Source organism: Mercenaria mercenaria, chromosome 14 (assembly GCF_021730395.1).
Source record: "Mercenaria mercenaria strain notata chromosome 14, MADL_Memer_1, whole genome shotgun sequence".
Lineage (NCBI taxonomy): Eukaryota > Metazoa > Mollusca > Bivalvia > Venerida > Veneridae > Mercenaria > Mercenaria mercenaria.
In genome coordinates, this window is record NC_069374.1 from 71,952,689 (window position 1) to 71,965,331 (window position 12,643).

Here is a 12,643-nt window from a genome sequence, read left to right on the forward strand (position 1 = left end):
AATAAGAACGAATAAAATGAAATGAAAAGAGATTAAAATACTGCTTGTGAAAGCATAAAATAAATGATTTATAAAGCTGAAGAAGCAGTTTTTCAATATTATATGATTACTCTTCAATTTTCTTACAAGAATTTCGCCAAAACTTCCTAGCAATTGCTTTACTTTTTGTATCATTACATTTTCCCCAACCAATGTCCAAGTCCTTTATATAATGTATGATATTTGTTACAATTTGCACTCACTAAACATGTAGAAAATGCCCTTTATTAGACAGACCTACATTAAATGTAATATTTAACAAAATTCAATTGTACTAGGTGGGAACGACAACAAATGGTAACATGTAAATATACTGTAGACTAGAATTTTACAATATCATTTGTTATACACTCATTTAAGCCTATTCCATTTCTATGAAACTCTTGACTGATTATCAATTAATCTCTCCAATCAGATTGCAATTCATTTTACTGAAATTTTTTGTACAATGTTCAAAGTATAATGTACCATTGCTAAAGAATCTATGAAAGTGAATGCAAGTCTTACTTTTGCTATAACTACCCTACAAGGTAGAAGAATTTATATTCCATCTCCATAGCAACACTGCTAATCACTATTTAGGTTTAAGAATGGAACAGGTTTAAATATCATCGTGAGACTTTCCATAAACAAAATGAGGACTTCACACTGCATCACCAATACTGGCAATACACAAGGTTAAAAAAAAAAAAAAAAAGGAGTATTTTAAATAATGATGTTATTACATTACAAACCTCTTAAAATGGACAAATGAAATAAAACAATACACGTAATGACTTTGTGAGTAAAATCAAATATAATTCTGTTTTGAGAGGGGTATCAGATTTTCGGCACTAGTTTTTGGTAGGGTATCTTTTTACTGTAAATGAAATAAGCTGATGAGTTAAAAAATACAAATATGACATAAATGATAAAAGCAATAATTTCAAAATTTAAAACATGAAATATGAATGCTTGTTAAAATATCACAGAGTTTCTGTTCCTATCAATTTAAAATCACATTCTCTCAGTCAAAACTTTACGACACTGCACCTTCTACCATATTTAACATTCTACAAGAGAATGGAGATAGAAACTTCTATTTTTCTGTCTTTGAGAGAAACTGTCTCTTACTATCTGAGAGAACACCCTCAAAAGCCTTTGCCATGTCAGTGAAAGCAAGGCTACAGATACAAGATTAAACTGTGGAATACTGGTGTTATGTAACCGAATCTCTCCTTTCCTTCTAATCTCAAACATGACTGAAAACAAATCAGCCCAAACACTCTGACAACTTCAATGGTGTCCTTTAACTTTATGTATGACACAGGTATCCTTTAAACCCTTGTATTTAATGAAGTAAGGTATACAAATGCCAGGTAACCTGTGGTTTAGAGTAGCTTTTTACTACTGCTGTTTTGAAGTGCTATAATTCAGGATTTAAACTTGCATGAAACATTATTCAGTGCTACTTAAACCCTAAATTACCAGCACCCTGTATGCCATGGCATGAAAAATATTCTACCATACAATCAGGGGACGATATTAAAGACAGTAACTTGTTTTCTAAAGACATTTGGATCACTAATTTCTGTGTTTAGCTAGAAAGTCTTTCATGAACTCTGCCAGTATTTTAGTCTCTGCTACAGTCACAGCGTTGTACAATGACACTCTTATTCCACCAACTGACCTGAAAGGGCAAAATTATAGAAACATAAATATTGCAATTCTTTAAACCAGTAAGAACTTTGTTGGGGGCAATAATTTTCAATGTTTTAATACTACAGAATCCAGGAACACTGGTTAGGTTAATTGCGCCGCCGTTACATGACTGAAAACTGTTAAAAAAGGCGTTAACCCAAACAAACACCAACCAATACTTCGTCCATATATAAAACAATCAACATTTTTCAAAATTTCAATTAGCTTTAATATACATGTGACGTACCTGTGAAGCAGTTGGGGAACAAAATCAGTATGAGCCGTGCCATGGGAAAACCAACATAGTGGGTGTGCGACCAGCATGGATCCAGACCAGCCTGCGCATCCGTGGTCAGGATCCATGCTGTTCAATAACAGTTTCTCCAATTCCAATAGGCTTTAAAAGCGAACAGCATGGAGCCTGACCAGACTGCGCTCGCGATGCGCAGGCTGTGTCTGGATCCAGTTGTCGCAACCCATATGTTGGTTTCTCCAATCGCGGCTATATATATATTATGTCCTAGAACTAATGATTTTGCAGTATTTATCCGAAAGTGGCACAGAATACAAAATTCTATTCCAGACAGTCGGGCCTTTGCTAGAAGCCAAATAATCAGGACTCGCCAACTTACCTATGACCTTTCAGCTGGATCATCCCCTGTTCAGCAGCCATATCTATGAACTTCTTTTCAAGGACGTCACAACCTTCTGCAGATGAGATTCTGAATGGCACATTCATTCTACTGCGGCATTTCTTGTCAACCGGACAGCAGAAAAACCCACTAGAGTGATCTATTATGTCGTATATCATCTCCGACTTCTCTTCAGAGTTGTCTTCCATCGACTTTACACCACCATGCTCTTTCTTCCATTTAAACACCAGGCCCATGATGTATATACTGAAGGAAGAGAAAAATCTTGGTAAATGATGAAATTAAACACTCTCGAGATGATTAAACACCAACAAAACATCTTAAAATACCTAGCATCCAAACTCTTAGCTTTAACAAGAGCACCGCCTTGCGGGTGCTGACGCTCATCTGATTTTTTTTTTGTGTAATAGAAATATTGTCCTACCCATGATTTTCTAAGTCTAAAAAGGGGCATCATTCTTGCAAAAAGCAGGATAGAGTTATGTTTCTTGATGTTCAGTGTCCACTTATGATGGTGAAAAACTGTTGCAAGTTTTAAAGCAATAGCTTTGATAGTTTATGAGAAAAGTTGACTTAAACATAATACTCAACCAAGAAAATGATTTTCTAAGTCCAAAAGGGACAATAATTATTGCAAAAAGCAGGATGGAGTTATGTTGCTTGTTGTACAGGGTCAGCTTATGATGGTGAACAAGTGTTGCAAGTTTCAAAGCAATAGCTTTGATAGTTTAAGAGAAAAAGTTGACCTAAACATAAAACTTAACCAAGAAATCTGATATTTTCTAAGTCCAAAAGGGGCCATAAATCTTGCAAAAAGCAGGATGGAGTTATGTTTCTTGTTGTACAGGGTCAACTTATGATGGTGAACAAGTGTTGCAAGTTTTAAAGCAATAGCTTTGACAGTTTAGGAGAAAAGCTGACCTAAACATAAAACTTAACCAAGAAAACTGATTTTCTAAGTCCAAAAGGGGCAATAATTCTTGCAAAAAGCAAGATGGAGTTATGTTTCTTGATGTACAGGGTCTGCTTATGATGGTGAACAAGTATTCCAAGTTTCAAAGCAATAGCTTTGATAGTTTAGGAGAAAAGTTGACCTAAACATAAAACTTAACCAAGAAATCTGATATTTTCTAAGTACAAAAGGGGCCATAAATCTTGCAAAAATCAAGATGGAGTTATGTTTCTTGCTATACAGAGTCAGCTTATGATGGTGAACAAGTATTCCAAGTTTCAAAGCAATAGCTTTGATAGTTTAGGAGAAAAGCTGACCTAAACATAAAACTTAACCAGGCAACGCCGACGCAGACGCCGACAACCGCTCAAGTGATGACAATAACTCATCATTTTTTTTCAAAAAATCAGATGAGCTAAAAATGAATCAGCTGGCAGCATCTTTGTCCGACAATTTAATGAACTGGTTTAAACTTACTGCAGGTTGGAAATGCTGCAAGGTAACAACTTTTGTCTTCTAGCCAATAAAGCAAAAAGTGTGATTAGACTTTAATTTAGAACTAGCTTTCTTTAAAGTCAAATTCAAATTTGTCCGGTGTAATATTTTTCTTACTTGTTTTAATTATTTCACAATTCAAATGCCTAAATCTACTGCTATATTTAAGCTGTATTTAAAGTTTTTTTGTGAAAAGGATATGAACTTAAACAAAATTAAGTGTTGTCCAAACTGTTCAGTTACAAAACTGATAAATAAAACACACAAAAATTTAGAGAATGACGATGTACTACGTGTATGCATGCGACAGCTGCAGTATACTCTTACAAAACCTGTCAATAGTCAAAACTATTGTCCGAGTTCTTGACTTTTGACAAGCAAACCATTTAGTAAGTGTTTCTTAACATGACATCATGAATAATCTTTACATTTAAGACTTTATTAGCCAAGTAAGCATGTGTTGAATACAGACTGTGATAAAGCACAAACTACAGACCAGCAATTTCTCTAAGGCATACTGTTATTGATACCAAAGAGTGAGACAACTGTGATATATTACCTGTATGTAGGAGGAGTATTATACAAGGAGTTGTTTCCAACTTGAGTTTTATAGCAGAACACTGTCGGAGTATTTGGCATCTGTTGTCCAATCAAATCCTCTCGTATAATAACCACAGTACATCCTGCACAACCAATGTTCTTCTGAGCACCACCAAATATCACACCAAACTGTCAAAACAATAAACTTGATTACACAGGGATAACTGATGATTTTTGATGAAATTTTAAGGAGAATTAAAACCATACTGGGGATTTGACAATTGGCAAAATATATCATAAACAACTGCATAACTGAACTTTCCCATTTAGTTTGACATAACTTTACCTTTTAAACAAAAAAAATTCAAAATGGGATTTTTTAAAACTAAATGTTATGCTTTTCTTAGAGTTACACATTTTGCACTCCAGTCTACATTATGGGCAAACAAGAATCAGTAGATTAATACAAAGTGGACAAAAATAACCTTTTCCATTGAAAGCATGGACCTTACATTCTACATTAAAGCTGGTAAATCACATTTAAGTCACATTTAATGACGTATTTCACTTTGGGTATAATATTCTGTTCATTTGTTAATTAATTTACTACTTGATCAAATTCTGATTAACAAGCCCCAAACAGATTACATGGAAATGCATAATTTATTTTAACACACATCATCAGGTGTCATAAAACATACCTTTGACACATCAAATTTCCTAGTGAGAATATTGGAAGACATATCACAGACAAGTGGAACACCGTTTGTTTCTGGCACAAACTGGAACTCGACACCTGCAACAATTACAAAATCAGGATTTATACTCAGATATAATCAAGTATGCTCACTAAAAATCCAGTTTTAAAGAACTAAACAATTTTCCATATTAAATGATAAACCAAAACTATTTATTATACTCCTCCGTGCCAGACCAGTTTAATTTGATAAATGTTTACTAATAAACACTAACCTATAATAAAACAAAAAATTATTGTTTTAAATGAACTTGATATTTCTAACTGTACTAAAACAATGAATGTACCTTCTATAACTGGAATAAAATCCACTTACCATGAACAGTTTCATTGTCACAGTAGTATACATATGAAGCTTCTGGATTCAAATTCCATTCTGACTGATCAGGAATATCTGAAACCAAAAATAAACAATACTGAGCTATCTCCTTGTTACAAAATCTCTGCAATATGTATCAGTCATTCCAAAGTTACTTCTCAATGGAAAATATAGTAATTTCTTTAATACAACTACTGGGTTCTGGATTTCTTTTTTTAAAACTTTATTATTTATAACTCATTAACTGTTTCGCCCTCTTTCCTTCTGGCATTCTGATATTATGCAAGATAAATTGGCGGAAGCTTTAATGAATACTCCATTACCTCTCCATTTAAGTTTGTTAAAAGTATGTATATAATTGTTTACGAATTTACATAACTAAACTTACTTGTATATTTGTTCTGTTTTGGAAGCACATAGTTCACTTTGCCGTATTTCTCAGCTTCTTTTGCAGCTTTTGCTGACCAACAACCAGTGACTATATAATCAGCTGTCTGACCTGGTTTCAGGTTCAGTAGATTGCAAGGAATTGCAGAGAACTGACCGGTGCCACCACCTTGCAGGAACAATACCTTGTAGTTGTCAGGGATATCACTGTTTATCGAAAATATAGAAGAAAGATATGTTATTGATTAATAATGAAGTTGCTATATAAAGTTATGGCGATGTACGCTGAACTTGTACTTTCCTAAACAGTTATGGTAATATACATGTATCATTCTCCCACTGGAACATTTACGTTTCTGCATTGCTTAACCAACGCTTACACTGTCCTCAAAGTCAAAAGTATATAATGTTTTTTCCAAGGGCTTTAGGCATTGTACAAAATTCAAAGTACTGAACTTTGACATTGAAATACCACCAAGTGCAGCAAGCATGAAGGGGTGTCAAAATAATACTGGCTACAGTCGTAAAACTGAAAATGACTTTATAGTGATTCGAACGGAACCACAACGGTCTAGATTCTTTTTTTCGACATGCATACCCCACATTTACAAGGTAACTATTGTTACATTTTATACTGATAAAAGCTCAATAAAATCTAACCAACAATATTCCTTCATATACCAAGCATTATGCATATTATTTGTAGGTCAGACTTTAGTAAGACCGATAAATCTTCTCAAATACTTACAGTAAATCTCGGAGATCATTCTCAGCAGCTGTCAGGATCTTGTTGAAATCTTGTGATCTGTGACTCAATTCTGGAAACAATGTGAAAGAATTTAATACAAAGACATTCAAAAGTTTGGCAAATCTTAACATTAACGTCAAGGGTAACATTTGTAAGGGTATGTTATCACGACTGTAACTTCTACTAGTTATTTTCAAGTATGTATATTTAATTTTTACCCAGACCACACAGACAGTGACACTAAAATCACTTCTCTCCCAATTACTAGTGCTGTTAACCAAAACTTAGATGTCCCAATTTTCTGTTCTGGTCATGTAGACAATGCCATGATGGAATAGGTTTGAACATCTAAGATACCACATGTACTAGAAAATGAAAATTATCTTAGTGGCTTGTAATAAGAATCACTGACAAGGATATAATCATGTCTTACCCATCACACTAACTCCTGTCCCATTGTAGTTTGTCAGATCTTTCTGGGCTTGCATCAACACCTGAAAATATTGTTATAAATTACAATTTATATTAAAACATGGTACTTAAAAAGAAATTAAAGTACTTACTTTAAAATGAATATTTCTGTGCATATAAATCAGCGCACACATTACTGCAATTAATCCTGAATGTCTGCATTTTAAGTATGTATTTATGCTAACATACCCCTTATCTACTATGCTGCATTTATCAAACAAAAAACTTAAAAGTCGTTGGTGTATTAATAATACAATTCTATTGCCATTTTCATTTGCTCTGCAACAGTCTTGTAAATGTAAAGGCATTTAAAGATTCAGTTATCAGAAGCAAGGAAGACTACTCCAGCTAGAGATTTCAATAGCATTATTTCAAATTACTTCCCTCTCCTGAATGTTATGTAAACAAAATGTCACAGGTGTAAACAAGCTGATAAAGATATTTATCATGCCCAGCTGTTGTCAAACAATTTTACAGGGGTGGAAAAGGTCAATGATTATGAAAAAAGATGGGAAAAGATGATGCACTGTAACATGAAATCTACTATCTAGTCCTGGGCTAACAAAATGGGCACCACAACCTAGTCCGAGGGAAGTCTATCTATTTAACTGATTACAGACATATGGTTAAATGCGTAAATTAATAGGCTCACAGTAACCAAATCACCATGTGAGTTGCGTCTGTCTACCGCATTAGGTCATTAATCAGAATATAAACGCTATGCAACCTAGTCCAGGATCCGCCAAATATGAGTTAACAGTCCAACAAGTGGCTCATGCAATGCCAACAGTATAGTGCAGGGTACATAGCTGCAGCCATACATGGGAGTTCTAATAAGCAATTGCTTCACTGCATAAAACTGTTAAGTTTACTTGGACATGGAGACACTGCCTATTCAGCACAACCAACTAATCTGACTAGTTGAACTGTACAGTACAAATAAAACTTAAAACTACAAAAAGACTGAATCTGAATATGTAATGCCACCAATTCCTCTTTAAATTAATTTAAATTATAAGACTTGCATGGGTAGCTAAAAATATTTAGCACAGCAACATGTAAATTGTAATGCAACCTGTTTAAAACGTGTTGATCATTAAAAAGGGCATCATTAGTGGTTCTTAGTGGTGTAGCCTTTTTCGTATTGGATGGTCTCTGTAGCTTAATTGGTAGAGCGTAGGCACGGTAAGCCGAAGATCCGAGGTTCGTGTCCTGGTCAAGACTGCACATTTTCCCCCCCTGATACCGATACATTCGAATGTTCTACCGGGATTTTCACCCTTAAAGCCCATGCGGGGCGAAGCACTTTGCCTGGGGTGTGCATCTGACTTGGGATAACAGTCTGCAGCAGACATTGGCCAAAAGTGCCAATGACTCACAACAAGAGGGAAGGTGTGTAGCAGTTCCCATATCGAGTGGCCTCGGTAGCTCATTTGGTAGAGCGTTGACACGGTAAGCCGAAGGTCCGAAGTTTGAGTCCCAGTCGAGGCTGCACATTGTTCCCACTACTGTTACAAATTATGGTATGTAAGCGGTACATAAGGCGATGGTACATAAAGTGCCAGGACCGCATCATTTAAAGTTATGGTAGCCAGAATTAGACCTAAGAGTAAGACTTACAAACTTTTACATATTAAACTTGAAGAAACATCTACAATTACCCATCTCTGCCCAAAATTTTCATTTTAATGTAGTTTCAACAAGTTTGCTTTTACTTTTTATCGACATCTCGACACACGAGCTGCAATTACACACAGAAATCTGCAGTAAAGAAAGACAAGCGCCCTCAACTAAAGTACAAACAAAACCGCCCCTGAATAAAAATACTACTGCTCCGCTGGCCTATGTAAAATGTAAACCAGGCCATGTCCTAGTTTACACGCACTATTCTAGTCTGAGGTAAATATATGTAAGTTGTAACGATGGTTTACCGCAAAATCAGCTGAGCGCTTTTTTTATTTTTACACATCTATTTAACAAATAAAAATCAGTTACCTGACAAGGCAATTTTGCCGGTCCTGGTGAAAAATTAATAACTTCATGTCTTTCTTTATTAATAATTTCCATTTTGTTTCCTTAAAGAGTTTCAAACTGGTCTTTTCTTTTCTGTAGACAGAAGGAAAATGAATAGCTTTCCGAGATGATGAAACCAAACCACGTGATCATGGTTTACGACCGATTCATTGGTCAATGTAACTGATCGGGGTCACCCGGCGCTTCGACTTGCACGCGCTACTCGAATGATAGGGAATATATGATCGGAAAATTTCTCTTACACGAGTAGCACGCGTGATGTCAGGTTGAACTAATGTAGGTTTTGTATGACAAACTATTAATGCTTTTTCTGCACTAAATAGCTAGATTTAGAATTAACATCGCGTATGGTTTAAAGGCGTACGCTAGAATTCCCTGTATATGAGATGGGCGAAAATTTTCCCAATAACAGAATTTCTTTAAACTTTGGATATTGAAGGACAATCATCTAAGAAACAAAAAAATGCAATAAAAATCATAGGTCACCGGATTCGAAAAAGAGTTATCTGCCCTTGAAAACGTCATTGTTGGGGGAAATGCCGTTTTCAAGGGCAGATAACTCTTTTTTGATACCGGTGACCTATGATTTTTATTGCAGTTTTTTGTTTGTTAGATGATTGTCCTTCAATATCCAAAGTTTGAAGAAATTCTGTTATTGGGAAAATTTTCGCACCAAATTCTAGCATACGTCCTTAATGCATTTTTGCTTAACAAATTTCCATAGCAAAAACGATGGTATGTATAGATCTACCTGTTTTAACTACAGATACTAGGGGTTTGGATTAGCTAGCCTACGACCCCGCCCTGGTATAATTTGGCCAAATGCAACAATGACCATTAAAATCATAGAAATACTCACTCATCTCGTAGAAGGTAAGAGATCAATGGTGGGTATTGCTATGGATTGAATTTTTTTTTTTTGGGAGGGGGGGGGGGGGGGGGAAGCTGAAAATGTACAATGGTCTTTGTTGCATTTGACCAAATGGGTCGTACCTGGTCCAAACCTCAAGTATCTGTGGTTTTATGGTTTTAACTTCTGACGGGTGTTGAGGCTAGCATTTTTCTCGGAGGCATAAAAATTTAATACTTTGCGAAAATCAGATTTATTTTTGTCAGAACTGCTCTGAGAGTAGGCCTAGATTCTTTTAAATAGATTGATTTTTTTCCAGAATAATCTTTATACTTCTGTTTTTTTAAAAATTGATCATAGGCACGATAAAGTTAAGTAATTAACTTCAGTACATGAACTGGCCTCTTTGATTATAATTTTAGTTTAATAAAGTGACACAAATTCAAGTTCCCGCAGGAAATGCGGTTCAGATGTACAATAAATATTCCATTATGATTGATATGGATAAATTATGGAACGCCGGAGCTGTCTTATGTTAGATGAATAAGATGTATCTTCTTTAGTTAAGGATCGTGTTGTTGATTAATGTGTTATCATTTTGACTTATAATGCTATCATGTCTATTTTATTTACTTTGGTGCCAAAACTAAAAGGGTAGGCTACGTGCAGGTTGATTTACCCTTTCCATACGAACATGCATTTTCTAAATGCAAACATTATTAATTCTAATCCAAAATTCATAAAATTTTATACAGGATTTTTAAATTATGAAGCATTTAATAGTGGTTGAACTTCTTGTACCGGATAAGGACAGAAGCAGTATTGTATATTGGGATAGGACAGCCACGAACTATAGAGCCTACACATGCTTTTGGTGATGATAAAGGGGAAAGTGATAACGTTTTTGGTGATGATATAGGGGAAAGTGATTACGAAGACGAGGATTATGATGATACTTGTCAACCTTTCCTATGACACAAAATATCTGTTGAAAATGATATCATTTAATGAAACTCAGAGTAGGATTGTTCAACAAAGAAATTGCAATGCGATTTGAAATATCATCGCTATCTGCAGTCACAAAAATATCCAAAACATGGATAAACTTAATGTATCTACAACTAGGAACGAAAATATTCCCACATTATAATATGATTATCACATGAATTTTGAATTTCAAAAAAGTACAGGCGCGAAAAAAATGGAACTGTATAGTTTACTATGCAAATAGATTCCATTCGTCTTATCCAAACATTTCATTAGGGTGAATATTAAAATTATAAAACACGTCTTTTGTTAATCAGACCGATTTTTAATAGTTTTTTTTTTCTTCTTCTTAGATAACGAATAAAATTACTACTGTAAAACAACATATAACGGCAACCATTTGTTCTAAATTTACCTATGTTTCAGAGATCACCTGTCAACAAAGACCACTATTTTCATTACCCACGGGTGTTATTTACAGACGGAGTTTGACTGTATTTAAAGGTCCAGTACTAAGGAAAGTGAACATTTTAATTTCTTTTAAAAAGCACAGAAACTATTTCATTTTATTGGAAAATGAAAGTTGGTATGTAGAAATTCGAAATAAATCGCAGTATATGTACAATTATTTTTTTTATGAAGTATGAAGAAAGTTAAAAAGACCTGGGGGGTCATTCTGTCGATTCATTGAAATTTCAACATAATACACATACATTTCTTTGAGTTCCAAAGACCTTCTGTAAATTTTGACCTGCCAATCTTCATTATTTAGTGTCTTGCAGAAGTCTATGCACTGGCTATGAAAAAATTGCCAACTCACTTTCCCTTAGTAATGGACCTTTAAATACAAATGACATGAACTGATACAAAAGTATGCACATAATGATAAGGTTAGAGCAAGATTTCGATAATATTTGTATACCTTTAACTGTACAAATAACAGACGTATGCATAAAGCAGCTGTTGATACTCATGAATGAATAGCAGAGAAATTGATCATTTGCAATGACACTGCACACTCCACCTTTTGCAAACGCTGCACCTTTTCTTCTCCGTCACAGCAGTAAACGTAGGGGTGGGGGGGGGGGGGGGGGCATGTATTATCTACAGACAGCATACTAGAAAGGGTTGTGCTGCAATAATTTGTTGCCTGAACTTAGTGTAAGAAATTAATTCCTGTAGTTTATTTATCTTCAATATGGCAATATTATGTCGGGCTGTTGCAGAAGAAGGGAGTTTAGTATTTCCTATGTCTGGTTTTTAAGAGAGGTGAGTTGTAACATTCTAGCTGCTGTAGGGGTTGAAAAATCGTGAGAATCCTTCAATTTTTGTTCCTGTAAACCAGACAAACTATCACCTAACTTTTGACAGCAGTACAGCTCGGCATCTGTTAAAATAGCCAATATTTGTTACTTCCTTTGAAACTTAGAAAAGTGTAAATTGTTGTAGATGCCGAAAGTTTGAGAATGTTGATACAGGATTAACTATTGAAATAAAAGCAAAGTCAATCTTCAATTCTGATCCTTATATGAATTTGGGTTTGACGACGTTTCCCAACAGTTATATAACGGCTGGCAGTTAACCTAGAAAGTGTTCCTGGATTTTGTACCAGTATAAATCTGTTCTCCGCAAGTAATTGCCAACTTCCACACGTGAATCAGAGGTGGAGGACGAATGAGTTTTCAGACACAATGTCTTTTATCAAATCGTCACGGAGAACATACGACCCGC

The 12,643-nt window shown here is 34.9% G+C and overlaps 1 protein-coding gene across 1 annotated transcript; it reads right to left on the reverse strand.

The window, feature by feature from the left end:
* Positions 1-569: 569 nt before the first annotated feature.
* On the reverse strand, positions 570-9,196 carry LOC123527635 (phosphoserine aminotransferase-like). Its single transcript, XM_045307234.2, has 9 exons — positions 9,037-9,196; positions 7,004-7,064; positions 6,571-6,640; positions 5,824-6,029; positions 5,433-5,510; positions 5,061-5,155; positions 4,379-4,548; positions 2,352-2,618; positions 570-1,708 (listed from the first exon to the last, which is right to left on the reverse strand). The coding sequence occupies exons 1-9, from the start codon at positions 9,106-9,108 to the stop codon at positions 1,603-1,605; spliced, it is 1,125 nt and encodes a 374-aa protein (XP_045163169.2). The 5' UTR covers positions 9,109-9,196; the 3' UTR covers positions 570-1,602.
* Positions 9,197-12,643: the final 3,447 nt, after the last annotated feature.